This window comes from Thermomyces dupontii (assembly GCF_041956625.1).
Source record: "Thermomyces dupontii strain NRRL 2155 unplaced genomic scaffold VTN31scaffold_3, whole genome shotgun sequence".
NCBI classification, from domain to species: Eukaryota; Fungi; Ascomycota; class Eurotiomycetes; order Eurotiales; family Trichocomaceae; genus Thermomyces; species Thermomyces dupontii.
In genome coordinates, this window is record NW_027192309.1 from 2,122,271 (window position 1) to 2,150,170 (window position 27,900).

Consider the following 27,900-nt stretch of genomic DNA (forward strand, 5'->3'; position numbering starts at 1 on the left):
CTGGTTGATGTTTTGTTGTATGTATGCATGTATGTACGCATTTTGATGTTCCCTAGGCTAAACTAAACAGAGCTGTCTTATACATTGGGGGTTTCTTTTCCTTGGTGGCAGTCATCCATCAATGGCTTGTTTCAAAAAACGAGTTGATCCAACAGCAAGTCTCGCTCGGGAGAGGTCTTGCTCCAAGTACCTACTACATTGTTGCCATCTCTTTCGTCGAATCTGCACGAGAGACTTGCATGACTCCATGCACACAAACTACTCAGCACTACTCATTGATATGCCTACACCTACTGAGGACGTAATGATCGCTACAGTCAAGCAAAATTGTTATAGCCCTTGAACACTAATTCCGAAAGAAAGAAAAAAACATTCATCCAATGCAAACTAACTCATACTATCCCACAAACAAGCTCATGAAGCGCGTTACTGCGTGAGCTGGGTATAAGAGGGCGCAAAAAGAAAAAAGGAATCAAAGAAACGGCAAAAGGAGGAATAGGATAGAAAGGTTCAGGCCTGGCCAACGGTCTGTTGGTCTGCGCTTACTACCGTGATCTCGACTGTAGGAGTCTTGGACTCGGAGCTCGTGGATTCTGAACTGCGGACGCTACCCGCCTGGGAGGCCCGGTCTTGGTCTGGTTCCGACGGATCGGTGTTCGTGGTAGACGTCGACGGCGGAGCATCGACTTCACGGCCCGCCGGGGTGTTCGGATCCGCTGATCGCGGGCTCTGCGTGACGGTGGCTGTCGTGTCCTCGGCAGCATCTTCGTCATCGTCGCCGTCGTTGTTCTCGTCATCATCCGCCTTCGTCTCCTGCACCTTGAGCGTCTCGCTGCTTATATTTGCCAGATTCCGGAACCGCCGGGGCAGGCCGACGGCGTCGGCAACGGCCTCAGCTTCCTCGTTCGGCGGCGTGGCCAAGCTGTTTGCGCTGTCAACTGTCGGGCTGAACAGGCCACTGCCACGCTGCTCGCTGAGTTGCAGGATATTGTTATAGCTGCGGCGGGTCGGGTCTGCTAGCCGCTTCTTCTTCTTCTTCTCCCTCTTGGTCGTCGGGCGGACAACGATTACAGGAATTGGGGATCGCTGAAGACAGTACTTGGATACCGAGCCGGGGAGAAGACCCTGCATTCCGCTTAAGCTTCGCCCCCGCGTGCCGACGATCAGGACAGCTGGCTCATAAATTCGGATCTCCAAGCAGAATTAGCTAGGCGCCCAATACTTCTTCCGTGTAAGACTCACCATCCTCTGGATGATCTCCTGCACTTTACCAACTGCCAACTCTAGCACGAGGCTGATGGCTTTCTCATCGTGGCGGTTCTTGCGAATCACATCCTGCAGCAGTTTCTCGGCCTCCTCTCGATACCTTCCCTCCTCCACGCTTGCATCGCTGGCGATCTTGGAGTCCTTCTCCACCACGCGCAAACAAATTATCTCGTCACCATCGTCCACCAGCTCATCAAGCAGCCATTGCAGCGCAAACTCGGAGTAATCATTCTGGTCCGTCCCGCACAGAAATGTCCGACTGCGCCGCGAAGCCTGGTAGTTGTTGTGTTTGTAATTGAGGGTGAACGAGAAATCGGAAGCATCCCGGTTGTCAAATGTGTCAAAGGACACCCCGCGCTGGTACCTGCTATGTTGCGCAGGTCAGTAAATGGCCCGTGGATGTGTATGGACCCAACATACCTCGGCGGCGGCGGCGACGCAAACCTCTTGCTTGGTTTCCCTTCCCCATTGGTCTGTTTGCCAACATTGCTCGAGGACAAGTGGGCGTCTGAGCCGGTGGTGGAAACATCAGACTTGCGCCGGACATCATCCCCTGCAAACGAGATGTGCCGGCCTTCCCCTCGTGGGGTCTGCGGGCTTTGCAGGCTCTCGACGGAGCGCGCGGGCCCGGAATCGCCGGGACTCCGGCATGCCGACTGGTCAGATGTGGATGCACTGGAAGCGGATGTCACCATACTGGGTTGGTGCGAATCAAATGCGGAGAGCGTTCTCTTAAGTGGTAGTACTGTAGTCGTCAGGTATTCGCGTAGGCTCCCGCAGTCGTCAAACGGGAGAACCGGCCAAACTTGTAGCGTACGGCGCACATGTGTTTTGTTACGATCCAACAGAAAGGACAAAGTCACGCAACTTGGCCGCGTAATGCCCCGGTCCTCCGTGGTTCATTGAAGATTGCGGTGCGGTGATCTCAACTACTCAGGTCAGTCACGTGGCATGCAGCAAGAAGGAAACACGGCTGAGCTCGGAGCAGATAGCCGCAGAGAGACCCGCAAATAATGGCTGTTCGAGTTGGACAGCTCGGACGGACAAGGAGTCTGCTCGATGTCGGGCATCCCTTGGGTTCGACAAGCGCGGGGCAAGGAGCGGACTGCCTGTTTCACGTGACCATATGTCCTGCCGCTAACAAACCTAACCGGGCAGTTTGGTAGGTTAATTTGGGCCCCCGCCGCTAAGTACTCCGTATTGAATTTATTCCTGTGTGCGTACGAGTACGAGTACTCCGTAGTCTAAATTGATAAAAGTCACGTGATTATTCCCTTGGTAACTAATCACAGTGCTTATGTAATAAAGTTTTAGTTCGAAGGCTCTCCCCTGTTGTCTTATCGCGTTCCTGTCGCGTCAACCTGTCTGTCGTGCCTTTGCTTCGCCGTGCCGCGCTCGTCCGCAACCCTGCCTTTTCTTTATATTGAAGCATGATTACCTCCAACGTTTCAATCGCCCCCGCATTGACCTCATTGTGTTCATTCTGATAACTCACGTATTCCCCGACGCAGAGCACCGATTGCGGGCAAATTCTCGGTGGACAATCTCGAGTCCATAACGCTCGATGGCGAGAAGCATTCAAAAAACAGTGGAGGAAAGACGCAACAAAATAGCTGACCCAAAGTTGAGAAACTACCATACGAATCCCGTTGATTGGGTTTGTGGGTGCCGATCATTTCTCTGAAGTCGCTTTCTTACATGTAAACATATCGTGCACTCACTGTACTGTTATGAGTTTCCGGACCCGCAGTTCTTCCAGACGGCGAAGCGCAGAACCACGCCTCCCTTTTGGACGAGGGGCTGGTTCTACGACCGGAATATGCGTCGGCTGTGACGACTCAAGCCCGAAAACTGCAAGACGGCAAAAATCAAGTGTCGGAGTTGGAGTCCGAGAGCGAGTTAGGCTCTGACACCGAGTCGAATGCGAGTCCAGCCTTGAAGATGTCGAGGATGATGGCACATATGGCACATATGGCACATAGTGGGAGACCCGCGCCGAAGAAGGCAGAAAGATGTTGGTGGACATGCTAGCCCTCTACGAGACCAGCTCGCGAAGGTGAATGTGAAATGGGTGGACGATTTCCTTGAAGCGCATAAGAGGGATCGTCTTCGGGTGGATGAAGCGAACCACCGTCACAAACGAACCTTGCCGGGGAATTCGGGTATAAACACCCACTCACAAAGTACCTCAGATAATCTGGCAAGGCAAGGCTACAAGGTTTTCTGGAGTGGGCTACAGGCCACTCTTTTCTCGCTTTTTGGACTCGGATCGAATATGCACATGATTGTTGCAATACGCGACGACCATAACTCAGTCAAATTACGTACGAGGTACGGAGTACGTTAGGTATTTAAGGACGGAAGAACGACTAGTACACTAGTTATTCTCCATCTGGTAAAATTTAGTAAAATTTAGCCATGTGTACTCCGTAATCTGCTTCACTAATTTTATGGACACGTGATTCATTACATAATCAGTATAACTGAATTTAACTGACTTCTGGATTAAGATTACGAGTAGTTAGCGTTATTAACTTCCTGGCACAGAAAAATGACCAAGTCAGATCCAAACTTCCATCGCCATAACAAAAAGCCTCACGCAATCCCCCGCTCCTTGCCAGATTACCTGAGGAACCTAGTGAATCGATGCTTAAATTCCGAATTCTTCGGCATGGTTCGTTTGCGACGGAGAAAGTTGGCTTCCTCCACCAGAAGCCAGTCCTGCTTATGGGTTTCGAGAAAGTAGTCAACCCATTTCACATTTCCCTTCGCACCTGGTCCTCATACAGCGCTAGCAAGTCTGCTACATTTTCCTACCTTTCTCGGCGCGGGTCTCCCATGAGTCGTTGCCATCCTGATCATCATCAAGGTACATCTCGCGTTCTGACGCCTTTCAGAGTCCAGCTCGCTTGCAGACTCCAGGTCCGAATCTTGAAGTTGGTGCTCTTGGTGTTCTTGGTCTTGCGTTGGCACAGCGGGCGCGTATTCCGGTCGTAGAATGAGCCCCTCGCCTTTCCAAAAGGGACGTGTTGTTCTGCGCTTCACAGTGCGGAAGAACTCGGTCCGGGACCTCATAACAATGGACGATATGTTTACACGTCAAAAAGCGACTCTGAAGAAATGCTTTACACCCACAAACCCAATCAACGGGGTTTGTATGATCAGCAATCAATTTTTGTGGGTCGACTGGCTTTGTCGCATCTCTTTTCCATTGCCTTTTGAACGCTTCCCTCCATCGAGCCTTATGGACTCGAGACTGCCCACTCAAGATTGCCGATAGCCGGTGCTCTGCGTCGGGCAGAACGCGAGTTATGAGGATAAAGACTATCAAATCCACGCGAGGCCGATTGAACCGGTGGAGATAATCATGTTTCAATGTCCGCCAGTGGGACTCCGCAATCATAGTTGTCTTGACAGTCGGAATCTGCTTTGGATCGGCGGACCGCGCCCACAGTTCCCACTGCTTTGGGTAATACCAATTCACAAAAAGATAAGTTCACAGTCGAAAATACCCACGGGCCTTGCACCATCTGTAGACTTCTGTGATACATTCCTGATAAATGAGCTTAGAAGACTTCAATGTGCCATTCTGATCAGGAATGAGGGGATGAAGATGAAAATGGCGGCACATCATGTTCAAAACTGCCTCCTTCTCATCCTTCGTTCTCGGCTCCAGCCGCCCCTCCTCTTCAAAATTCTCTGTCCTGGACGGACACTCACATTTCTCAGGATACCGATGGCTTGGCGGCCGGTGTACCGATGTAGAGCCCCAACATATCTCCAGTTCAGGGATAACTTGCTGCGCCTCTGCAGGCTGGTAACTGTCTTGGTTCTTTGTTTCTTTCGAGGAGTTCAACCTCAAACTGACCGCACGCTTTATATGCCAGTAACACAGCTGAACTTTGGCACCCTCCCACACAGAAGTCACGGCCGCAATCTCTGCTGTGTCCTTTTCAATGGCGAAGCATGCTGGATTGAACTCGAAATCGTCTCTTAGCTGCTCTAGAAACCGATGAAGCACGGTCGAAATTGCGCCAGGTTCTGCACGAACTTTCTTTTTCTTCCCTTTCACATCGGCCCCCTCCGGCTTCACAACCTCCGTTAGGCAATAAGCCAAAGGAACTCCAGTGCCATCAATCTCGGCAAGTGCAGCAAAAAGATCCATACCAGTGTTATTCGTCCCGTAGTCCGAATCCATCACAAGTTGTGTGGTCGACCTAGAAAGCTGCATAATATTCTCCGGAGCGTACAGGTATAACGCCCTGACGTTGCGCTCCTGGATGATATCATATCGGTTTTTGTATTGGCTGTATTCGGAGAGGAGTATTTCTGCCGAGGCCAATGGATCTGGATCCCCGGTGCCACAGTTCAGCATTCGCTTTTTGCCAGAGATAATAGACTTGGTACCGGCTGACGGTATCGCCCCCAGGTATTTCCCGGATTTCACGATAAATTTCCGAAGGTGTCTTAGTCGCGACTAGCTCGTTGATTAATTCCCGAACCATCGGTGGGACGCGCACATCTTCATAAGGAGCATGCCACTTGTGATGGATAATGATTGATAATGTTCGGTTATGAAAGCAGGGGCGCATAACGAGCTTGCTCTGACAATCAAAACGCGTCATGCGCCTGCCATCACGACGCCATTGGGGGTCAACGGTTGATTGATAATTTGTCGCATGGGCGCGAGCTTGACAGCAGCGATAAGTAAATGTGAGGCTCTGGAAAGTTGTTCCTTTGTGTCTGAATCGGAAACCTCCCTCTTTCCAGATTATCTCCGTGAGGTCTCCCAACAACACATTCAAAGTGGCCATGAGAGATGTTTCCGAGTCGGGGTTGCCCTCGGACGATTCGTTGGGTCGCCTTCGTAAGTCGCCAAATTTGACAGGAAGGTTGTCAAGATTGAACGTGTAAGAAGCATCCAATATTTCCCGCTGGCCCTGAAAGAATGAAGCCCAATATAAGTTGCCAATCTCTTCGGAAACATGAAATTCATGGTCAACTTACAGGTCTGTTCCATCTCCGGATAGCCCGAATGAATTCCTCCCATCTATTGATTTCCAATGGCCTTTTCCGACTATGACGTTGGCAAGTCAATTTCCTTTTACCCTGCTTATTGTACTCGAAGTCTTTGGTAGGCCGATTTGTCTTGCAGATGCAGCAAAAAAAAAAAAACTAGTTTCTTCTTCCGAGACCATCGTATATGTTTGTTTTGCAGAGCAACACAGTCGATAAGGAAGGCGCTTCGTTATGAGAGAAACTATCTGGTGGAGAAGGTCGGGCGAGGACGCGTTGTGAATTCAGAAAGGGGAGACAGGAAAACAAAAACAAAAGGCGCATTGCTGACTAATAGTGAAATGTTAATCACGTGATTAGAATGCAAGTCACGTGCCCATAAAATTAGTGAAGCAGTACACCCACACAATTTAGCCACCTAAATCATGTGACTCGTCACGTGTTCATAAATTTAGTGAAGACCATTAAGCACACATTCGGCCCAGATCGCATCATCATCGCACGGAACTTGGGTATTCACTGGAGGACTCCGTAGTGTCATTCTCGGAAACACATACGTCCAATGCGTCCAAGCCACCATCGGGAGTCTCATGTAGACCTGGATCCATCCATGAAAAAGATTCAGTCGGCCAGTGACTCGTAGGCAGCCATCTCTTACCGTACGGCCGTATCGGTCAAATGTCAAACCACAACAGTCACAAGTTTGAACCTCTCGTGGCAGAGATCTAGAATGCAAAACAATGGAATTTCCGGAGGGTATCAGTCTATATTACTGGAGCAGCCGAGGAACGGAGCAAAGAAGCAACAGACACGCGATTGGCATATGTATAGCCTGCATGGGCGTTTCATTTTACAACAAAGAGAAAACTACACTAATGCTCCAGCGGATCAGATCTGTTCGCCACGGTTGGATCCGAGCCGAGCCACCGGTGCTCTTAGCATTATTTTGGACCCTCTCTGGAGACAAAGAGATGTCCCACCACGTCGGCATGTGAGAAGCGAACTGTATAAACCGCGATAGGAGTGCCTGGGTTGTGTCAAGTAGCACTCCGTAATCTACTTAATTAGTAGGCGGAGTTCCTCGACGAAGATTTCTCATCTTCTTGCAGCTCGTGTACCTTGGGTCGTGGGAAACAAACCAGCTCCCCATGGGCGAACCGAGGAGGAAATCCGTGGCTATCATCGGTACCGGCTTGTCGGGCCTGGTCACCGCTCATCTACTACATCATGACCGTCAGAGGCGGTTTGATGTGAAATTGTTTGAAAAGGTGCGTAGCGCAATTACAGCCTAGTGTCAAGAACCCCTGACTAAACAAAGAAAATCAGGGGGAGGAACTGTCATTCTGCGCGGAGTCGCTCAGGGTCCAGGAATCAGAGGACTCAAGTTCCTCTCAGTCGGTTTGGGCTGATGTGCCGATGCGCGCGTTTGCCGGAGGCTTCTATCAGAATCTGATCCGGCTGTATGACTATCTGGGAGTGCCATACCACACCCAGGACTTCATCTTCACCTTTACGCATCTGGACTCGAGGCGCATCAGTGGTTGTGACGATGTCTCGTCCGCTGAGCCCTCTATGACCCATGCGTCCAATTTTCACCGCATTCCCCCGATCCCGCGAACGGCAGACATTGTCTCTTGGCTGCTCGAGGCCTTGTACGCGCTCTTCTTCAATCTCTGGTTCACTCTATGCGCGTACTATATTGCTCCCTACGGGGAAGCCTCGGGCTCCCGGTCAGAGACTTTCCGGCACTATCTCCAGCGGATATATCTGCCGCGGCACTTTGTGGACAATTACCTACTCCCATTGATGGCGAGCGTGTGCACTTGCTCTCACGACGAACTATTGGACTTTCCGGCGTCCGATGTGCTTGAGTACAAGAGACGCACCCATCGACAGCCGCACTACGTGGTGAAAAACGGGGTCCGGGCTGCCCAAGGCCGACTAGTCCAGGGCCTTAATGTGCAGTTAAAAGCCTCCGTGGAAAAAGTTGTTCCGGGTTCGGACGGCGTTGCGCTTCATTACGTCGACGCTGCGGGCGGCCATAGGGTCGACAGCTTTGACCTCGTCGTCCTCGCAGTCTCGCCAGACGTAGTCGCAGCTGTCTTCGAGCCGCTCCGAGACACCTTGCGCCGGATCCCCACAACGACAGTGCAGACAGTAGCGCACAATGACATGGCGTCCCTGCCTCGTGTGTCAGCGGAATTCCGGAAGAAGAGCTTGGGGACGACCGACCAGATGATTCATTTCCGGTCGACCAAGGGCACCACCGAGGCAATTCATGAGCAAGAAGGCCGGTCGCTCATTGTCACAACGAACCCGATCACGCCCATCAAGCCATCGCGCATCGTACGCTCGGCCAAATTCACTCGCGTTCTCCGCAGCCCCGAGAGCCGCCGCATCGTCAATGAGATCTTTGCGGATCAGGAGCTTGCCGGCACCGAGAAACCTGTAGTGCACTGGCACAACGGGGATGGCGGGATCTTCATCGCAGGAGGGTGGTGCTGGGATGGTATGGTGTTGCTAGAAGGCTGCGTGGTGTCTGCAATGAGGGTCGCCTCGAGTTTGGACGTCGAAATCCCGTGGATGAGGCGATGAGGCAACATCAACACAGCTCGCTGACCCTCATGAACTGTTGAACTGTACATGACCGCTAGACCTGAGGACATGAGACTACAGTAATCAGCTAACTGCAAATGGAAAATGTAACGCTAAAAATTGAAAGTTTTTGATTCTCCAGTCGCTCAATATACATCCTTGAGCAACTGGCATGTTTCCATGTGGCCGAGATTCGTGCGACGCTGGCTGGTCGCAGTCATCTTGACCAGCTCTCTGTATATTTTGGCTTCTTCCGCTTTGCATATAGAGTCCATTTTCCAGGCTTTATTTGACAAGGCTACGCGCCAATGGATTACGCAGTCGCTCGCAGGAAGCGCTTTTTGGATTCTTGCCTTCTCGCTTATGTATCCCATCGTGGTATTCTTTCGAGGCAGCGACAACAATCTCTACGGTCTAGAACACGCCATTCTCAACATTGACATCCCGCCGAGGTCAATGTGGATGAATATGGGCTACTGGGAGGTATGCAACCGCAACTATTACTCAACTCTACTGGGCTCGCCGGATGTGAAGATCTCCGTCGCGCAACGACACTTGAACTGAAATCAACGGATCAACTTAGCCAGGATTGACCTTTCCGGATGCATGTAAACGGCTGCTGGAGGTAGTCCTCCAATATGCCGGACTGCTCGACCAGGACGGCAGGCCATCCGCAAAGGCATCAAGTGCCCGACTCATCGACGTCGGGTTCGGCTGCGGTGACCAGACGATGTATCTTACGCAGAACGCGCCGGGCCGACGCGCCCTCGTCAATCACTACGTAGGCATCACACTCAACCGGGTGCAGATGGAGTACGCTCGACGACGGCTGAACGGCGCGTCATCCGACATCCGGCTTTTCTGCGCCGACGCAGCGCGGCCCGACTCTTGGGACCCCGAGCTACGAGAAGCGGCGAGGGCGCTCGCCCACCGCGACAGCGACACTGACAGCCGACCCTGGCTCCTCGCGCTGGATACCCTCTACCACTTCCGACCGTCGCGCGAGCCGCTGTTCACCTACGCACGGAAACAGCTCAGCGCATCCATCATGGCGTTCGATCTCATCCTCTCCGACTCGGTGACGTGGCTCCAGCGGCTTGTCCTGCGCATCGCCTGTCTCCTGGGCTCGACGCCGTGGTCCAACTTTATGCGGGCCGATGCTTACCGTGACATGCTTGTGCGCGCGGGCTATGACCGGGAAAAGATCGAGATCCACGATATTTCGGAGCGGGTATTTCCCGGAGTCGCAGAGTATATACGGCGACGGGGCGAGGAATTGCGGCCGTTTGGATTAGGCGTCGGCCGCCTTGGAGTCGCAGGACGGCTGTTTGGATGGTGGGGAAGAAGCGGCGTAGTGTTAGGGGTTATCGTTGTTGCTCGGTGATGGCTACTATGGACTGAAAGTGATCGGTTTCATACTTCTGGCTCAAGCCAGCGGGTCAAATTGTCATTGTCCCGAGCGCGCAAATAACAGATTATCCAGGAGAGTTGGATATGAGGATTTTAGAACAGTTGACAGTTAGGTAGGTTATCTAGGACAATACGTGGTTATTTTTCCATGTGCAGGAACCCGCCACGTCTCAACAAAAAGACATTAACTCTTGTCTAGTCTATCTGGTCTATCTATCTCTAAGCGAAGCACATCTCCTGTTTATTCTCGGTGAAGATCCATGCCCATGCGCTGTGCTCTCGACGTAATAGGAAGCTCCTCGAGCGTACAGTTGCCAGCATCGTAGTGCTCCCACTTTGCATATCCGTGCGTCGATTCGAGATGCTCGACGTACCATATCAGGAAGATGACCATGACCGCCACCATCAATAACGCATCAAAGAGATACAGAAAGACCTCGTGGGAAATGAGATACCCGTCATTTCCCTGCATATACTCAACAACTCGAAAGACGCTCCGGACCCAGATGAGAGCGCTTGCCAAATAGAGGACCCAGAGATACCGTCTCCAAGGGACATCCCCCCGAAGTGCGACATTGGTGGGGGATCTTGATATCCGGTAGTGGAAAATAGCGGACGTCACCACAAAGAACCCGAAGATTATCAACTGGACGAATAGTCCAGTGATGATGATTTTCTCGCCAATCTTGAAGAAATCCAAAGTCCCTGCGGATTGCACGCCGCCACCGCCAGCCTGCAATGTAAACGAGACGATATCGCCGATGACAAAGATCTTGGTCACCCACTTGACCGGGATCACGGATAAGTGCTCTGCTCGGAGTGTGCGGATTAGACGCCCCAGGATCATGTAGATGGACGCGGCATATAGAGCAGGGGCAACGAGGATGAGGATGGCTTGAGTGATGAAACCGCCGAGGGCATTCTGGTCAAAGTGAGACCATATCCTTCCACAGTAACCGATTGTTTCGACTAACCAAGGAGACTTATTAGCGACACCACTCAATGTGTCTGTGCAGTTTGAGAACCCTAAGCTGCTCCTTACATAGACCGCCCACGGTGAAGGCCGTGAAGTAGAACGCCCGTGCTTGGTAGAGCCGCCGCACATGAAGACCCGTCAAGATTCCGAAGGCGATGACGCTTATGACTGCTGCTGGGAGGGAGGGAACATATCGATAGAGTTTGAAATCGAATTCTCCGTTGTGGTCTGGTGCAGCGCCGGCTGCATTGGGGTCTGAGGAGCCCTCCATTGACCGTCTCAAACAATGGACGACGACGCAAAACAGATGTCTCAAATCGACGAGAGAAGCTGGCAAAATTCAAGTTGATCTGATGTCGTCTGCGCACAGCAAAAATAAGACATTGAAGATGGGAGGATGTTGGAGATCGACAGCATCATTGCTAAACACCGAGCTTTGCATTGCCTTAAGTACTTCAACACTCTGGACTCCCTTGCCCATGGAGACGTTGCGAGGATCAAGACAAATCTGGATCTTCATCATAGTATGTAGTACTTTTGTTCAATTTGGTATCATGCTCCGTCGCGAATTGTGATGCCTAAGTGTAGCAGCTTATGGGTACTAACATCCGGAAAATCTGAGCTGTTGATCCGAGGAATTGCCGTCAAGGAGTTTGATCTTAAAAAGCGAGGAACCGAGGGAAGAAACACCTCTAGACATCAAATATAGTACTCGATGTACGAGTATACATAGTACATAGATGCTCTTCGGGTTGCTCGGATTGAAAGCGAGATGTCGGATAATGTGGGACTGTTGCTCGATTTGATTGGCTGTTACTAGTTTTAAAGGTGTGGGCCCTACATATCATCCGGCCAAGATGCAAATGCGAATCCGAATAATGGGTCGTCTTTCACTCGTACTTCGGACCCTAAACACTATAGTACAGTACTTGCTGATCACATAGACATAGTACTATTACCTACTATGGACCACAACACCAGAAACGTTACCAACGAAAACAGAACCAGCCACGATGCTTCGAATACGTGCAGCAGCGAAGACCCGCAGCCTGCCTCCGTGGCGTCGCCTTCACATGCTGTCCGGCGCCTACGCAGCCACACCAAGTCAAGGAGTGGTTGCAGGACCTGTAAGCTCCGGAAAGTCAAGGTGAGCACATGGTTCTCTTGTTCTTGTTTTCCATGAAGCCTATAAGTGGTGCCCATTCATACTACTCCTTAGTTGCCTGGCTAACTGGAACACAATCTCTTCAGTGCGATGAAACTAAGCCTTCCTGTCGAAAATGCGTCAGGCTCAATGTCTCATGCAGCTATCCTAGAGCACCGGCAGCATCACCATCGGCATCAGAAGGACCTACAGGATTGACAACCCCAACAGAACCCAGAGTGTCTCCTTCACCCGCTCCGCATGTGCTTTCTTCTACCAATGCTGCTACCTCCCAAGACCTGAATCTGCATGACTTGGAACTGCTGCACAATTTTTGTACCTTTACTTACACAACACTGTCAAACGATGGCGCCTTGCGCAACTTTTGGAAGTACACCGTTGTCCGACTCGGTGTGAGCTGCGACTATGTCATGCGAGCCATTCTGGCTGTCTCTGCTCTGCATATGGCCCTCCATCAGCCGATCAGGAAAGATTTTCTTATCAACCATGCCATTACTTATCACCAGATTGCGAGTCGCACCGCGATGCAATTAATGATAAGTATAAAGCCGGAGGATCGAGAGAATCTTTGGATATTTAGCATTCTTACTATGTATTTCGGTGTGTCTATTTCTTTTCGACACTTTCTGTTCTTGGAGACATCTTGCTGACACGACTTTGAATACGCTAGCGCTAGGATGCCCAAAGAGCCAGGACACATCACTTCTCGTGGGAGATTCAGCCTTTCCAGACTGGTTATTTCTCCTGCAGGGTGTCCAGCAGTTACATCTAGAGCTCATTTCGACTAACTACGAGGGACAGCTTATGCCGCTAATCTCCCACGGAACGGCTCGCTGGGTCGTTTGTCACGCACCACAGCACACAAACTCCAACCTTCTGCAGGACCTCCAAGCCCGAGTCAACGCCACAGTCACCGACGCCTCACTGCTATCAATCTACAATGTCGCAATAGACAAGCTGCGCCCACAACTGAGTCTATGTTTGTCCGAGGAGGCACATCGCCTTGATATAGTTGATGCGTTCATGTGGCAGTTCCAACTGGCAAATACTTTCATGCCGCTCCTTAAGGAGCCGACACAGGAGGCCGCTGCCATTTTTGCCCATTTTTGCGTCCTTTTGAAACGCTTCGAGGGCCACTGGTGGTTGCAGGGATGGCCCACGGTGCTGATAACCAAGGTATGGCGGATTCTGGATTCGGTTCATAGGCCCTGGATTCAATGGGCCATTGAAGAGATGGGATGGATGCCACCTTAGATTCGTTGTTCTGGAGTTTGACACTAGAGGATCGAGGCGAGGATTTAAGGATAATAAAAGGTTAGTTACGTTGTTTCGAAGACAAAGCACTTCCAACTCAATACAGGATTCAGTGTATGTCTCAATGGCATCGGCGGAAGATCGCTTTATCATAAGGGAATCTTGATTTTTCATCTGATGATGTTAGTTCGGTAGAATGATAGGCTACTCCTAGTTTGGACACTCGACGAGGAGATTGAGACAGTCATTTTACTCGTTTCTAACTCCGTAGATGGGAGTACCAAACAAAAAAAAAAAAAAAAAAAAAAAAAAGAAACCCTAGTATTCATCTGTTGAAAGAAGCAAATACTGAAGTGCTATAATATCTCCATTTGACAGTGCCTGTTGAAGCTTAGTCGGGGGCTTCCGTCGAGTGCGACTCTGCGCGGTACTCGTGGATCAGCAGGTAGGGAGATGGTTAAAGTTTAAAGAGAAGCTGCTGCAAATTCTTACACAATTCGGGTTGGTAGTGCAGTGGACTAGTGGTATTACTGGTGCTGGTAGTATTTCAAATCTGCATTTCATTTTGAGGAATGCGAATTCTCCAAGTTCAAAGGTAGCTAGGTACCTTAGGTACCCGGCAAACAGGATAGATAACTGTACCTCCTGTTTAATCCAGGCCCGCGACAAGAAGTACTAGTGAAGCTTTCCACTACATTGACAGGATTGACAGCTTAGGAGCTGCATGGATGGACTGGAACACATTCTTCAATGTAATGCGAAGAATTTCCCCCATCGGTTGGCAAAGAGACATTCGTATACTCTATTTCCTCGGCTCAACACATCCGTATCCCTCTAGGTAATCCTCAAAGGCGCACATGGACTAAAGTCTAATAAGTCTAGACATCGTGTTTTTCAACGGGATGGAGGGAGCTCTTCGAGCATCCCGTCGCTGGAATTGCAGGGCTCCCGCTTTACATGTCCGTTCGTCGATTCGAGATGCTCGACGTACCATACCAGGAAGATGGCCATGACCGCCACCATCAACAACGTATCGAAGACATACAGGAATACCTCGTGGGAAATGAGATATCCGCCGTTGCCTTGCAGATATTCGACAACTCGAAAGACACTTCGAACCCAAATGAGACCGCTTGCCGAATAGAGCACCCAGAGATACCGTCTCCAAGGAACATCCCCCCGAACTGCGACATGAGTGGGGGATCTGGATGTCCGGTGATGGAAAATAGCGGATGCGACCACGAAAAACCCAAAGATGGTCAACTGCATAAACAATCCGGTAATGATAATCTTCTCGCCGATTTCGAAGAGGTCTAGGGTCCCTCCGGATTGAACACCCCCACCTCCAGCTTGCAACGTAAACGAGATGATGTCGCCGGTGACAAAGAACTTGGTGATCCACTTGACTGGGACCAGGGATAAATGCTCGGCTCGAAGTGTGCGGATCAGGCGTCCTAGGATCATGTAGATGGACGCGGCGTAGAGGGCGGGGGCGACGAGGATGAGGATGGCTTGAGTGATGAAACCGCCGAGGGCATTCTGGTCAAAGTGAGACCATATCCTCCCGCAATAACCAACAGTTTCAACTAATCATGAAGAACCAAGAGTATTGATCAGCGACAACGTTCAATGTGTCCAATCTGACAACTCCAAGCTGATCCTTACATAGACCACCCACGGTAAAAGCCGTGAAGTAAAATGCTCGTGCTCGATAGAGCCGCCAAACATGAAGACCCGTCAAGATTCCAAAAACGATGACGCTGACGATCGCAGCCGGAAGCGAAGGAACATATCGATAGAGCTGAAAATCGATTTCTTGATCCCCATTCTGTGCAGCACTCACAGAATTGACTCCCGAGAAGTCTTTCATTTGCCTCTTTGTGAGGAAGATGTGAACAGATAATAATATTGTAACGAGGAGGATAGCTGGCCAAAGCAACACGATACTATCTTCTACCCAACTCAAAGGTTGAAAATGAGGGATTTGATCTTGCAAAATTTGAGCTCCCTACTTAAGTACTCGCCTGCCCCTGGAGATGTCCAAGAGGTCAAATCAAGCAAGTCGACGTTTCATTTTCATTCGCCATCTTGTGGCGTTGTGATTCTTAGAATAGAATTTGTCTGGATCCAAAGCACGAGCTAATAGTTCGAGGCAGTGCCTTCAAGGGTTGCTATTTCAGAAAGCGAGAAACCAAACTCCATATCAAAACAGCTTGATACAAATATGAACTACTTGTCGGGTTGCTCGGATAAAAAAGCGAGCTGTCGGACAGTGTGGATCATTCATTGATTCTAGTTATTGGCTACAGTACTGCTTGCTTTCGGGATGTGGGTCCCGATAACCCATCCTAATCGAGATCCATAACCCATCTCCATTCCGATTGCTCGCAAATGCGAACCCGAGCTGGTGGTCTTAAACTCGTCGCTTCGGACAGCACCCTAACGACTACGAGGTACCTCCGGACAGGTACTGTCCCAATAAACATACCTACTATGGACCACGTCACCAGTAACATCACCAACGAAAGCGACCGAGACCACAATGCTTCGAATACGCACAGCAGCGAAACATCGCTGCCTTCTCGCGTGGCGTCCCCTTTACACGCTGCCCGGCGGCTGCGCAGCCACACAAAATCGAAGACCGGATGTAGGACTTGCAAGCTCCGGAAAGTCAAGGTGAGCACTTCTGGCCATTGTTGTTCTCTAGAGTACTGCTCGAAGCACATTGTATCCATTCACGTACCAGTCAGTCCTTATTTTGCCTGCTAACTCGGAGAAACTCACTTCAGTGTGATGAGAATAGGCCTGCTTGCCGGAACTGTGTCCGGCTCAATGTTTCCTGTGCCTACAACGGAATACCGGCCAGGTCAACATTGACATCGAAAGGGTCGACAGGACCAACAGGACCAACGGGACCGTCAACTCAACCAGTAGCCAGACCTCCCCTGGCCGCTTCAGATGTTCTCTATTCCGCGAATGCTACTCCTATCCCAGACCTTAATCTGGGTGACCTGGAACTGCTGCACAATTTCTGCATTTTTACGTCTACAACATTGTCGGATGCTGGCCTCTGGCGCGATTTCTGGAAGTGCACCGTCGTTCGACTCGGTGTGAATTGCGACTATGTCATGCGAGCCATTCTGGCCGTCTCGGCTTTGCATTTGGCCCACCACCAGCCGGACAGGAAAGACTTTTTCATAAACCGCGCGATCACATACCATCGGATTGCAAGCCGCACTGCGATGCGATTAATGGTTGATATGAGGCCGGAGGATCGAGAGAATCTTTGGATGTTCAGCATGCTTACTATATTCTTTGGTGAGTGGAACTGGATCTGCTTTTCCGGACCATCTAGAAAAGCAGGCAAACATTTCTAACATGGCTCTTAATCCGGATGCCACGTGCAGCTCTGGGATGTCCAAAGAGCCAGGGCACATCGCTCCTGATGGGTGATTCTGCCTTTCCGGACTGGATCTTCCTTCTACAGGGTGTCAAGCACCTTTGTCTGGCTCTCAAGTCGACCACATACGCCGGACCACTTAAGCCGTTAATTGCCCATGGGGAGGCTCGATGGAGAGCTCGCTGGAACGCATCTCACGTGCCACAGCACGCAAACTCTAGTCTCCTTCAGGAGCTCCAAACCCGAGTCAATGCCACAGTCGCCGACGCCTCCCTGCTATCCATCTACAATGATGCAATCGAAGAGCTCCGCATGCAGCTGAGTCTATGTCTGTCCGAGGAGCCGCACCGCCTCGACTTATGTGATGCGTTCATGTGGCAATTCACCGTCGTGGATAGTTTTCTGCCGCTCCTCAAGGAACCCACCCAGGAGGCTGCCGCCATCTTTGCTCACTTTTGCATCATTCTCAAGCGCTTAGAGGGCCACTGGTGGCTGCAGGGATGGGCGACCGTGCTCATATCCAAAGTATGGCGGATTCTGGACTCGGTTCATCGTCCTTGGATTCAGTGGGCCATTGAAGAGATGGGATGGGTGCCGCCTTGACCAGCTGTTACAGAAGAGTTGTAGTTAGCTGCATGTACTTATCTTTTACTATCTTTTACTATCAGCGAGCTTTTTCTTCTTCCGCAGAACAAGCTGAGTAGTACCGTTCTGTTCGGACACTCCGGACGCCAGGCCGACAGTTCTATGTACATACCTCTAATTCTAAACAATGTTGATTGTGTCTGAGACTCAGACTTGACGCCAGTTTTCGTATTCGTACCTACTGGTTCAGGCTAGTGTCGATCAAAATAAGATTACGTACGAATACTCCGTACCTAGCTCCACTATGAGCCGCACTATACGATAATTGGCTAGTAACCGCGAGTTTATTTTTCCGTCAAGGAAAGTTAGAATACGTAAATCATCGAGTAAATCTCTCGATTCTCCGACCAGTTCCGTCTCCGTCAAGGTGCTCGGGACGTCAATCTCCCGGAACAACGGACCAGACAAGATCTCCGACCGCCGAAGGCCTTTTGACAAGATCATACTGCAGGGTTCGTTGAACGAGCCCCTTCACCCTCTTGGCCTTCGCCTTCATCCATATCCGGCTCTGTTTCATCGAACGCTTCTTCCATGGACTCATAGTATGACTCCTCCAGGAACACTATTGAACAAATTATTTCCAGGCGTGAAGTAGAGAGCCGAATTTTTCCAGTGCTGGAAGAGGTCGTCGGGGAGAGGGCCAAGCCAATCAATGAAGGCGAGCAGTTGTTCGTCGTCTGTATAACTACTACTCTCGGGTGATATCCGAACGAGTGGATTTCCCGTGATCAGCTCGAAGATAAAAAGCAGCCAAAAACTCCAGATTTCAAATTTCTTGGTCGCTGCTCCGGTGAAGATTGACTCAAAACAGGAGGCCGAAGACGGAAGGACCGCCGGGATTTGTTGGAAGATCCGAACAAGATATACCTATGCCATTTCTTAAGAGACATGGGTACTGATGAGTGCGGATGGTGGTCAGGGAAGAGATCAGAGATATATCACCGCTCTTATCGGCGAATTTGACCTTGAAACCTCTCTTGTAATCGGCAAAGCGACAAAGCAGTTGTACCTAACGGGTAAGATGGTTCTGGACTCGATTTTACCCAGACGGGCGTGTTCACCTCATTGTCTCTTGCCACAGCGTATCTTCGGAAACCGAGTGAACGACATCATCAAGGATGAACAGGATGTAACTCTCCATGAGCGATTCCGCGGCGACGAGCCTGAAGCAATCGTTGCGGGCTTTACCATGAGCAAGGTATCGCCCATGGGGATTTCCAGCCGGGGAACGTGCTTTTTATCTTGACATCGACTCGGTGTCGGATGTGCTTCGAGAACCCCCCCTTCCCCCCCAAAAAAAAAGCTGAAGCTAGAGCTATTTCAGGCCTGGTGCGAAGGCTGGGCGGGAAAGAGGATTAATGGGCACCGAAGTATCTGCGTTGTGCCTTTTACGCGCTTTAAGGAAGGATTCAAGATCAGGTTATCTGATATGAGCGGCAGCCAATCCTTCATTCATCTACTTACACGATTATTTACACTAACCCCTTCCTTTGAGTGGCATACTTCTTTACCGACCCTCCAGAAAAGCCAGTCGTCCCGGAGCCTAAATCCCACTCTCGATGTTTGGGGTTTCGGCTGCCTCATCTTTGACCTCATCCCGGCGAACCACTCCTCGGTGTCCTGCCCTCCGATTCTGAAGAGGACGAACATCTTACCCTCACTGATCGGATTGACCTTTTTCCGATAAGCTCTTTCAGCACTGGAAGAATTCATCACTTTGCTTCACACCTGAGGGGAATATCTTCAATCAGCAACTTGGAGGCGGGAAGCCAATATTGGATGAACACTTCAGCAAGAAGCGTTTGGTCTGGCAGAATCGGAACTTGATGAGGAGCCCTTCAGGTCAGAGCTCTAATTCGGTAGCTCCTGCAGTATGATCCGGCAAAGAGGCCATCACCGAAGGAGATCCTGTCCCACCTGTGTGTTCCAGGCGATCAACGTCTGGAGTCAAGTTCTAGATTTCAGACATTACATCTATTGTCTTTTCGACCCTGCCAAGGTGTGTAGAATTGCAGTACGCTACTATTTCTGGAGATGGAATCGAATGGTGAATGATGTCATTGTGGATCTAGCCTCAACCCGCAGGGAGACAATTATATACAAATCACCAAAAACGTCGAAAAACCAAAATCATGCCGAGGAGAGCGTCCCAACCGAATTTTTTTTATAGCGCCAGGCTCAAAACAGGGTATCATGGGTATCATCATCAAACTTTTGGCTCGTCTCTATTGAAGCACACAAGACATTGCATAATCAATATGCCTGGATCATCGTGCCCTGTGATGACGTATAATACCCATTTTCTTGATCGTACTCGGTGGTGTCCCGCGGCTTCTCCGGCGAAACAGCCTCGAATGTGTCGAGGGAGACCGCTACTGGTGATGGCGGCAGCGGGTCATCCTCCTCGTCCGACGACAAGTCGTCGAGCAATTCCGGCGGCGACTGTCGCGATGGTGTTCGCGTCAGGCTCAGGTCTTCAAGACCGGCATCCTCGTCTTCTTCAACTTCGTCTTCCTCGTAGTACTCGTCCGAGTCATCATCCGAGTCGTCATCGACTTCCTGCTCGGAGATGAGGACCGGCACCGGCGACGGAGCACGTCGCTTAGAAACCGTGGTGGCAGTCAAAACGGCAGTGTCTTCGTCCTCCTCCTCGTAGTCGTCGTAGTCAGAGTCATCGCTGCTCAAGTCGGAAGCGGAGTCCTCCTCATCTTCCTCCTCCTCAGGGACGGTGTCGGCCCATTGGATGTGTCGCGGTCGCTCGTAGCGGGCATTGCGGACGGTCTGATTGAACCATCGCTCTTGCTCCTTCTCGGCATTGGCGAGCTCCAGCATCAGCGAGTCCAGCATGTTGGCGTGTCCGACCAGGAGGCGGAGGTCGTGGTCCGCCCGCGCCGCTTCTCTGGAGAGCTTGCTGCGGGCGGTGTGCGCAAGGTAGTAGGTCTGGGCGAGGCTCATCTTGTTCTTGTTGTTCTGATGAGGTCGGCGGCAGTGGAAGGATGGGAGAGTGGTGGAAGCGGGTGTTGTGGAAATTGTACTCGTCGTCGCCATGGCTGACAAGAAGATTTTTTTTATTTTTTCTTTCTCAATCGAGGCACACAAATGCTTTTATGATTCCTCCGACAATGACTCGGTTAATGGTGTGTGACTCAGCACTTTTTTCTTTTGCTTTTTTCGGGCGGTGAAGCAAGGAACGTGCGGTCCGGGAAGTCTGATTGGCTGTCGATCTCAAGGCTGAAGTCTCCACTGATGTGCAGGAGCCTTGTTGTGGACACTGGACAATGGCGGATTTGTGCTGTGTGTGTGTGAGGAGATCTCTCCGCAAATTTCACTCGATCATCAAAAGAGGAGAGGCGTCATTGACAGACCAGAAGCTGAACTCCAGGAGGCGGACACAGCAGCTTCTTATGCTGGCAATCCCATGCTGTGCGGCCGAATGTTGAAAATTTGTCAGCCTGGTGCCTTTGCCCGTGAATGTCCGGCAAGAAGTTTCCGAAGGTTAAACTTCTCTCCGGACACTCGGCCGGATGCGGCCACAGTCGATCCGGAGTTTGCTCACGTAAGTCCGCTTGCTGACTCACCGCTCAGTCACCGCTTCGAGGATTCCAGGCCTTTCATTCGCCTTCTCTGCGCTTCCCTTGAATTCTGCTTTCAGGTTCTACTCATCATTTTCATCCTTTATTACAAAGCAACAAAGCAGCTTGTTCCTGTAATCCCATTGCGTGCTCGGATGATTGTTCATCATGATTAATGATTGATTCTCTTTGTGTTTGTTTCAAGTACTCGTCCTCTTCTTCCACTGCAACAAGAGGCTCAATTCATACGAGTATTTCCACAAAAGTGCATTAACTTGGCCGTGCATCAGCGATTCCATTTCCAGCTGCCTTTGTCTAGATCGTTCAGTTTCCCGCACCAGGCTCCAACTTCTACCGCGAAGATCAAGCTGCCAAGCAGGAGCATGTTTCGTCCTCCGTCTTGCATAATCTGGCATGAGGGCATCAATCAAAACTAATTACCTATCTAGGAAATCTCGTTCATCGCTGCCTGCGATCGCACCAATCAAGTACCTTAGGCACGATATATCATCTGTACGGATTCCTCGGATCGGAACATTCTGGTTATCGTAGAAACCTTGAATTTTGTATATCTCTCCGAGAAATACATTTGCTGATGAAGGAGGCTGGAATCGTGCAGAAATGACAGCAGATCTACGGAGTACAACAGTACTCACACCCCGTCGTCGAAAGTTGATTGGGTACACCCGACTTGTCCCAGTACGTCATGATGATCATATTCACTTCCGACCGAGCAGATCCCTGTGCTATTATTAATGCCCGACTCCGCCCTTTCAACGGAGAAGAACACTTTTGGATGACACCAAGATCTGGGGAATCATGTCATTCACTTCCATCTGCCTTGAAGTCCTGCCGTTCTCCGTACTCGACGATGATTCTATCACCCAGAGAGAATCGTGCACAGCCAGTCGACCAATTTCTCCTGCCGGTACGGAGTACTTTGGCCTTCTACTCAAACAGCAACGGAAACAACGGCTGTACGCGGACAGCCTTGCAGAGCGAACCGGGCTCTCGGCAAGCAGGGCACCCCGTGGAATGAATAAATGATACGTACGATAGAAGTCGTTGCACCAGTTCGGACTATGCACAAATATTCCGTCCGGAGTGATCGACAGCCGACAGGAGGATCTCAGCAATCGTATCCTCGGGATCGGATCAACAGAGACACGTGTTAAAAAAAAAAAAAAAAAAAAAAAAAAAAACAAAGTCTCATAAAAGAAACTCAACGGCGCCCGGTGGTGGCGCAGAGCCGCGGACTCGCGGGATTCGGCGAAACGCGGCACGCATGAGAGGTATGCTGACTCAGCGGTTACTCAGCCATGAGGCTAAACCTCATTTGGAAAGAGAATACTCAGGATACGAGCACCAGATACGGTTAGATTCAGGGTTAGGGCCATCTTTCGCCAACCTGCCAAGCACTCAGTGCTCCGTGGAGCGATAAGATTTGAGAATCAGGCGAATCTTTTCTGTCGATAATCTCCGGGGAGAGATCGGAACAACTGTCAAGTTGTCAGAAACCAATTAGGCCAGGGTCCTTGTCACCTCGGAGGTTTAAATACAACAAATTGAGAAACACTAGCCACGTGGTTATTCCGTAGGAAGTCCGTACGGACTACGAGTACGGAGTAGAGGCCATTTGGGGTCGATCACCTGACATTCCGAGATCGGTTCGGAGTCGGGAGATTTCGGGATCGGAGTCATATGACATTGGCCGCTCTGTCTCGGCTTTCGGCCCTGAAGATCGAAACTCGGTTTTGCACATCAGCCGTCCCTGGCTAATCCCAATTAGGCGAACCGGTGCGGAAGCTTATTCGGCGTTGGAAAATATTCGCAGGAACAAGTTAGAATGTTACCACTGTACTCCGTAGTTATGAACAGTGAAGAAAACATAGTAGTTTAACTTGATGAATACTAGGTATGTGTCGATTGATTTGGGAATTCTTCGTGTGGCCGTGCTTCGGAGATGCATAATTACAAGGGAGCCCTAACTAATGGTAGTATCAAAATTACTGTGGTAGGTAGTTACTACTCCGTAACTTGCAATGACTTTCCGTGGACTCTCACATCAGGCCTTGATTTGCCCAATCAATCATGTCCACAGATAAACCCCAAATGCCTCCAGGTCCCAGGAGTCATAGACATGTGGCACAGTCCCAAGAAGCTGGAGCACGGTTCCGAGATGACTGGCCGCTGCCAATCAGCAGAGCTAGTAAAAAAAAATCAACGGAAAATATCTTGCAGTGGGTCGCGTGGAGCAAACATTGCAAAAAATCAAAAAATAAAATAAAAAAAGAAAGGGATGCTGGAAGAATGGAATAAAACGCCCGTGCTCCGCGGAGATGCGTGTCACTTGACGATCAAGGACCACGCGTCGAAATGAAAAACTTCTCGGAAGCAACAGAGTCCCAACGTCGTACGATCGTTAAGAGACGGTTATTTAAATTCCCGATGCGATGAGTGTGTTCCATGAGACAACCACAAATCAGAACCTTTGTGATTGAGAGAGAAACTCACAAACATCTTCCACCATGGGCTTGACACCGGAGCAAACCAAGCTCATCAAGGCCACTGCTCCGATCCTGAAGGAGCAGGGCACCAACATCACCCAAGTCTTCTACAAGAACATGCTCGGGGAGCATCCCGAGCTCAATTCCATCTTCAACACAACCCATCAGAAGACTGGCCACCAGCCGCGGGCCCTCGCCAACTCGCTATACGCCTATGCCGAACACATCGACGACCTGGGCGCGCTGAGCTCCGACGTTGAACTGATCGTCAACAAGCATGCCTCGCTGTACGTGCAGCCGCAGCAGTATGCGATCGTCGGGTCCTTCCTCCTCGAGGCCATGAAGGAGGTGCTCGGTGATGCCTTGACCCCCGAGATCCTTGACGCCTGGACCGCTGCGTACTGGCAACTTGCCGACCTTCTCATCGACAAGGAGGGTACCATCTACCGTTCCGCCGACGGCTGGACCGACTGGCGCGAGTTCCGAATTGACAAGAAGGTGCCCGAGTCCGAGGAAATCACCTCGTTCTACCTGAAGCCCGTCGATGGGAAGCCTCTGCCCTCGTTCCGCCCCGGCCAGTACATCTCCGTGCAGATCGACGTGCCGGCTCTGGAGTACCCGCAGGCCCGGCAGTACTCGCTCAGTGACAAGCCGAACCCGGACTACTATCGGATCAGCGTGAAGCGTGAGAGCGGCTTGCAAAAATCGGATGACCCCTCCGCGTCGACACCTCCGGGCCACGTGTCGAACCTCCTGCACGACCATTACAACGAGGGCGACGTGATCCGCGTGTCGTATCCTTGCGGTGACTTTGTGTTGGACAACACGAATCCTTCCTCGCCCATTGTCCTGCTCGCCGGTGGCGTGGGCTTGACGCCTCTGACTTCGATGCTCAACACGGCAACGGCGTCGGATACGGGCCGTCCGATCCACTTCATCCATAGCGTGCGCTACGCCAAGGTGCGCGCGTTCAAGGACCACGTGCTGGCGCTGCAGAAGCAGTATCCGAACCTCCAGGTGACTCTGTTCAACGAGAAGCCCCGGGAGGACGAGAAGCCGGGCGAGGATTACCACTTCACTGGCATGATTGATTTGAAGAAGATGGATCCAGAGAAACTCTTCCTCAACAACAATTCCACGCATTACTACGTCTGCGGGCCGACGCCGTTCATGCTGGCCATGGCAAAGGCGTTGGAGGAATTGGGTGTCGATCGGAATCGAGTTCATATGGAGTTGTTTGGAACTGGCGGTGTGCCAAAGCCTTAGATTCCTTTCAAGCTACTTTTTCTTTCTGTACATGTATTAGTTACGAGTGTACGATAGATGGTAGATTCATTCAGAAGTGAGATGATTGAACGCGAGGTGAATGAACCCTCCTCTCTTGACTCCAGACCCTTATGCTTACAATGATGTTATGTTGTCCATCTGTTGGTCAATTCTCGGGTCGCTGGCCGCAAACCACATAGCTGCGGACGTCACCCATGGCTAAGCTTGGTTATGAGAAAGTAATGTTGCTCAAAAAGCTATAAGGATACAAGTTGAACAACACGTGAATTTTGTGCTTCCGGCCGTCCGGAGCAGGCTTGGTTGGCAAGAAGAATGACTTCCGTCTCTCTAGTCCATTGCTTGTACCGCGTCAGAGCGGCTAAGGGCAAAGCCTTCAAAGCCGGCCTCGGCCCCAGCCTGAGCTCAGGTGCCGAGAATCTTCAATACTGGATTCTTATCCGGTTGCTGTTTGGGGGGACAAAAGGGGAGAACGGACAAGATGTTTATACCCTTTGGCTATCCGCCGTATGGAAATGACAAACTTCTCCACGTGGATGTTCACGAAGCCAGCGTACTTGATTGATCCGTTTTCCCTGTTAGAGTCAAGAAGAAAAACGGGGTGATGAAGTTCCAATAGCATACCGATGGATAGCACTGCTTGATCAGGTTACCAAATTCCCCTGATCGAGGCGGCCAGATATCGCGCATGGATCAAGTTGAATGGGTTGTTTTCATACGCCCATTCGGACTCGATATCTTCTTCACATTCGGAGGAACCCTGCCAGATCCTGTCAGTTGAGCGACTATACGACGAGTTCTTAGGTCAGACTGACAGACTCGGCTGGATCGGGCTCAGGTCACAACCGATCATCAGGAACAAACAGATCCTATCTCAGCATCCGTGTGATTTGAGATGATGCCCGACAAGTACCGATATCAATGGCCCAAATACTGTGCCAGTCGCCAAATCAATCACTCGCTGTGGATTCTTGATCGGTGCCAGGTAGAGCATCCGGTGCAACACCTGGCAGACAAAAAGCTCGTGCACCATGTCCAGGCGGTCGTTCTCAGCTTCATCGTTGGGGAGAAGGTGATCTAGAGCACCGTGGCGTCACATCCACGTACAGTTCATCGCCAATAAAATGATTCATTCTCCTACTATGCATGGGATTTGCTAGGCATGGCTTATGGCATCGTTAACACGGTCGGCGCAATACGTAACTATCATTAGATCCTCCCGGAGACTCAGAAGTCCCGGAAGAGTAGTAAAAAAAATGACGGGCGACCTCAAATGAGGATTCGCCTGAAGGGAAAACAGAGAGGCAAATGGGTGACAATATGCAGTACATGGAGGAATGGTCGATCTAAACACAGAGGATAGTTAGCTATCTGCAATCTGAATAGTAAGAACTACTTCATGTCGTAGTAGCAACCCCTCTCCGGTCATATAACCCTAACCCTAACGGAAGAGCCAACAAGTCTTCGCGAGCAGCGCGTGAGGTCTCGCATACTTGGAACCTTTGGTACACGATAAGATGTACTGGTGTTGCCCATCCCAGATTCCATCTTGGTCAATTGTCCGGACGCTGGCCGTAGACCACATAGCTGTGGGTGTGGTTCGTGATTAGTTTACATCACAAGCAGTACTAGTGTAGCTTAAGAGCTACAGGAATGGTACACTTACAAGTTCAATAACATGTGAATGTCGCGTTTCCGGCTGTCAGCGCGGGCCTGACTGGCAAGAAGCAAGACTTCCTCCTTAGTCCACTGTTTGTATCGCGTCAGAGCAGCCAGGCCTCCGGCCTCGAAGGCGGCTTCGCCTTGAGCCTGATTCCAGGCGCCGAGTTTTTTCAGACAACGGTTAGTATGAAATCATACAATATATCTTGGTTACTGTTTGGAGATAAGGGGGCTGACAAGATGGGGATCCTTTGGCCAGACGCCGTACGGAACGGGGAACTTCTTCACGTGGATGTTAATGAATCCAGCGTCCTTAAACCACTGCTCCAGCTTCGGACCGGGCCGGACCTCATATCCGGCCTGCTCAAACGCCCCGTAGACTTCTTCGTAGTACTTTTGGAGGGCGGTGCCGTTGAGACTGCCGTCTTCCGAGTAGGGGTAACCATCCCAGTCCTGGAATTCAACCCAGCCACCGGGCTTAACTGACCTGTTATCGGTTAAAAAAGTCGACAAAAGAATACAGCGAAAGTTCAAATGACATACTGGTAGCACTGCTTAATCAGCTTTGGAAAGTCCTTGATCGAGACGAGCAAGTATCGTGCGTGGATAAAGTCGAATGGGTTGCTTTCATACGCCCATTCGGACTCGATGTCATCCACCAGGAACTTCACATTCGGAGGAACTCTGTCAAATTCCATCAGTCGAGCGACTATACTACGAGTTCTTAGGTCGGACTGACAGACTCGGTTGGATCGGGCTCAGGTCGCAACCGATAACCTAGAACAAAAAGAGTTCCAATCTCAGCATTCAGTTCATCTGGAGATCGCTCCCGATGACATTCTTTACCTCTGCCTCGGGGTGTTCATCCGCTACATTGAGTCAGCATTTGTATCCTGCATCGGCCGAAAGCCAGGAAGCAAGCCTACCAAAATCAATGGCCCAAATACCTGTTCCGGTCGCCAGGTCGATGACCCGCTGCGGATTCTTTATCGGGGCAAGGTAGAGTTTTCGGTGTAGCACCTGGAGAGAGAGCTCGTGCACCATGTCCAGGCGGTCGTTCTCAGCTTCATCGTTGGGGAGAAGGTACGCTAGAAAACAACGTTCAGTTCGCGGGGTCTGAGATGATCCGGCAAGAAAATGTCATCTCC

General features: G+C 50.7%; 11 protein-coding genes across 11 annotated transcripts; 5 read left to right on the plus strand and 6 right to left on the minus strand.

Annotated features, from left to right (window-relative positions):
* Positions 1-510: 510 nt before the first annotated feature.
* Positions 511-1,961, minus strand: VTN31DRAFT_4255 (uncharacterized protein; the record flags this gene model as incomplete). Its single annotated transcript, XM_069404623.1, has 3 exons — positions 511-1,191; positions 1,243-1,633; positions 1,687-1,961. The coding sequence occupies 3 exons, from the start codon at positions 1,959-1,961 to the stop codon at positions 511-513; spliced, it is 1,347 nt and encodes a 448-aa protein (XP_069261578.1).
* A 2,198-nt stretch (positions 1,962-4,159) lies between these two features.
* Positions 4,160-4,669, minus strand: VTN31DRAFT_4256 (uncharacterized protein; the record flags this gene model as incomplete). Its single annotated transcript, XM_069404624.1, has 1 exon — positions 4,160-4,669. One exon carries the CDS (start codon positions 4,667-4,669, stop codon positions 4,160-4,162), a length of 510 nt encoding a protein of 169 aa, XP_069261579.1.
* Positions 4,670-4,762: 93 nt separating this feature from the next.
* On the minus strand, positions 4,763-5,641 carry VTN31DRAFT_4257 (uncharacterized protein; the record flags this gene model as incomplete). The annotated part of the gene is made up of 1 exon (XM_069404625.1): positions 4,763-5,641. One exon carries the CDS (start codon positions 5,639-5,641, stop codon positions 4,763-4,765), a length of 879 nt encoding a protein of 292 aa, XP_069261580.1.
* A 1,789-nt stretch (positions 5,642-7,430) lies between these two features.
* VTN31DRAFT_4258 (uncharacterized protein) lies at positions 7,431-8,877 on the plus strand (the record flags this gene model as incomplete). The annotated part of the gene is made up of 2 exons (XM_069404626.1): positions 7,431-7,550; positions 7,609-8,877. The coding sequence occupies 2 exons, from the start codon at positions 7,431-7,433 to the stop codon at positions 8,875-8,877; spliced, it is 1,389 nt and encodes a 462-aa protein (XP_069261581.1).
* A 180-nt stretch (positions 8,878-9,057) lies between these two features.
* On the plus strand, positions 9,058-10,261 carry VTN31DRAFT_4259 (uncharacterized protein; the record flags this gene model as incomplete). The annotated part of the gene is made up of 2 exons (XM_069404627.1): positions 9,058-9,360; positions 9,461-10,261. 2 exons carry the CDS (start codon positions 9,058-9,060, stop codon positions 10,259-10,261), a joined length of 1,104 nt encoding a protein of 367 aa, XP_069261582.1.
* Positions 10,262-10,528: 267 nt separating this feature from the next.
* VTN31DRAFT_4260 (uncharacterized protein) lies at positions 10,529-11,534 on the minus strand (the record flags this gene model as incomplete). Its single annotated transcript, XM_069404629.1, has 2 exons — positions 10,529-11,256; positions 11,330-11,534. 2 exons carry the CDS (start codon positions 11,532-11,534, stop codon positions 10,529-10,531), a joined length of 933 nt encoding a protein of 310 aa, XP_069261583.1.
* Positions 11,535-12,227: 693 nt separating this feature from the next.
* VTN31DRAFT_4261 (uncharacterized protein) lies at positions 12,228-13,682 on the plus strand (the record flags this gene model as incomplete). The annotated part of the gene is made up of 3 exons (XM_069404630.1): positions 12,228-12,410; positions 12,515-13,028; positions 13,099-13,682. 3 exons carry the CDS (start codon positions 12,228-12,230, stop codon positions 13,680-13,682), a joined length of 1,281 nt encoding a protein of 426 aa, XP_069261584.1.
* Positions 13,683-14,576: 894 nt separating this feature from the next.
* Positions 14,577-15,552, minus strand: VTN31DRAFT_4262 (uncharacterized protein; the record flags this gene model as incomplete). Its single annotated transcript, XM_069404631.1, has 2 exons — positions 14,577-15,268; positions 15,348-15,552. The coding sequence occupies 2 exons, from the start codon at positions 15,550-15,552 to the stop codon at positions 14,577-14,579; spliced, it is 897 nt and encodes a 298-aa protein (XP_069261585.1).
* A 521-nt stretch (positions 15,553-16,073) lies between these two features.
* Positions 16,074-17,685, plus strand: VTN31DRAFT_4263 (uncharacterized protein; the record flags this gene model as incomplete). Its single annotated transcript, XM_069404632.1, has 3 exons — positions 16,074-16,358; positions 16,472-17,000; positions 17,090-17,685. 3 exons carry the CDS (start codon positions 16,074-16,076, stop codon positions 17,683-17,685), a joined length of 1,410 nt encoding a protein of 469 aa, XP_069261586.1.
* Positions 17,686-19,980: 2,295 nt separating this feature from the next.
* Positions 19,981-20,775, minus strand: VTN31DRAFT_4264 (uncharacterized protein; the record flags this gene model as incomplete). Its single annotated transcript, XM_069404633.1, has 1 exon — positions 19,981-20,775. One exon carries the CDS (start codon positions 20,773-20,775, stop codon positions 19,981-19,983), a length of 795 nt encoding a protein of 264 aa, XP_069261587.1.
* Positions 20,776-23,827: 3,052 nt separating this feature from the next.
* VTN31DRAFT_4265 (uncharacterized protein) lies at positions 23,828-25,072 on the plus strand (the record flags this gene model as incomplete). Its single annotated transcript, XM_069404634.1, has 1 exon — positions 23,828-25,072. One exon carries the CDS (start codon positions 23,828-23,830, stop codon positions 25,070-25,072), a length of 1,245 nt encoding a protein of 414 aa, XP_069261588.1.
* Positions 25,073-27,900: the final 2,828 nt, after the last annotated feature.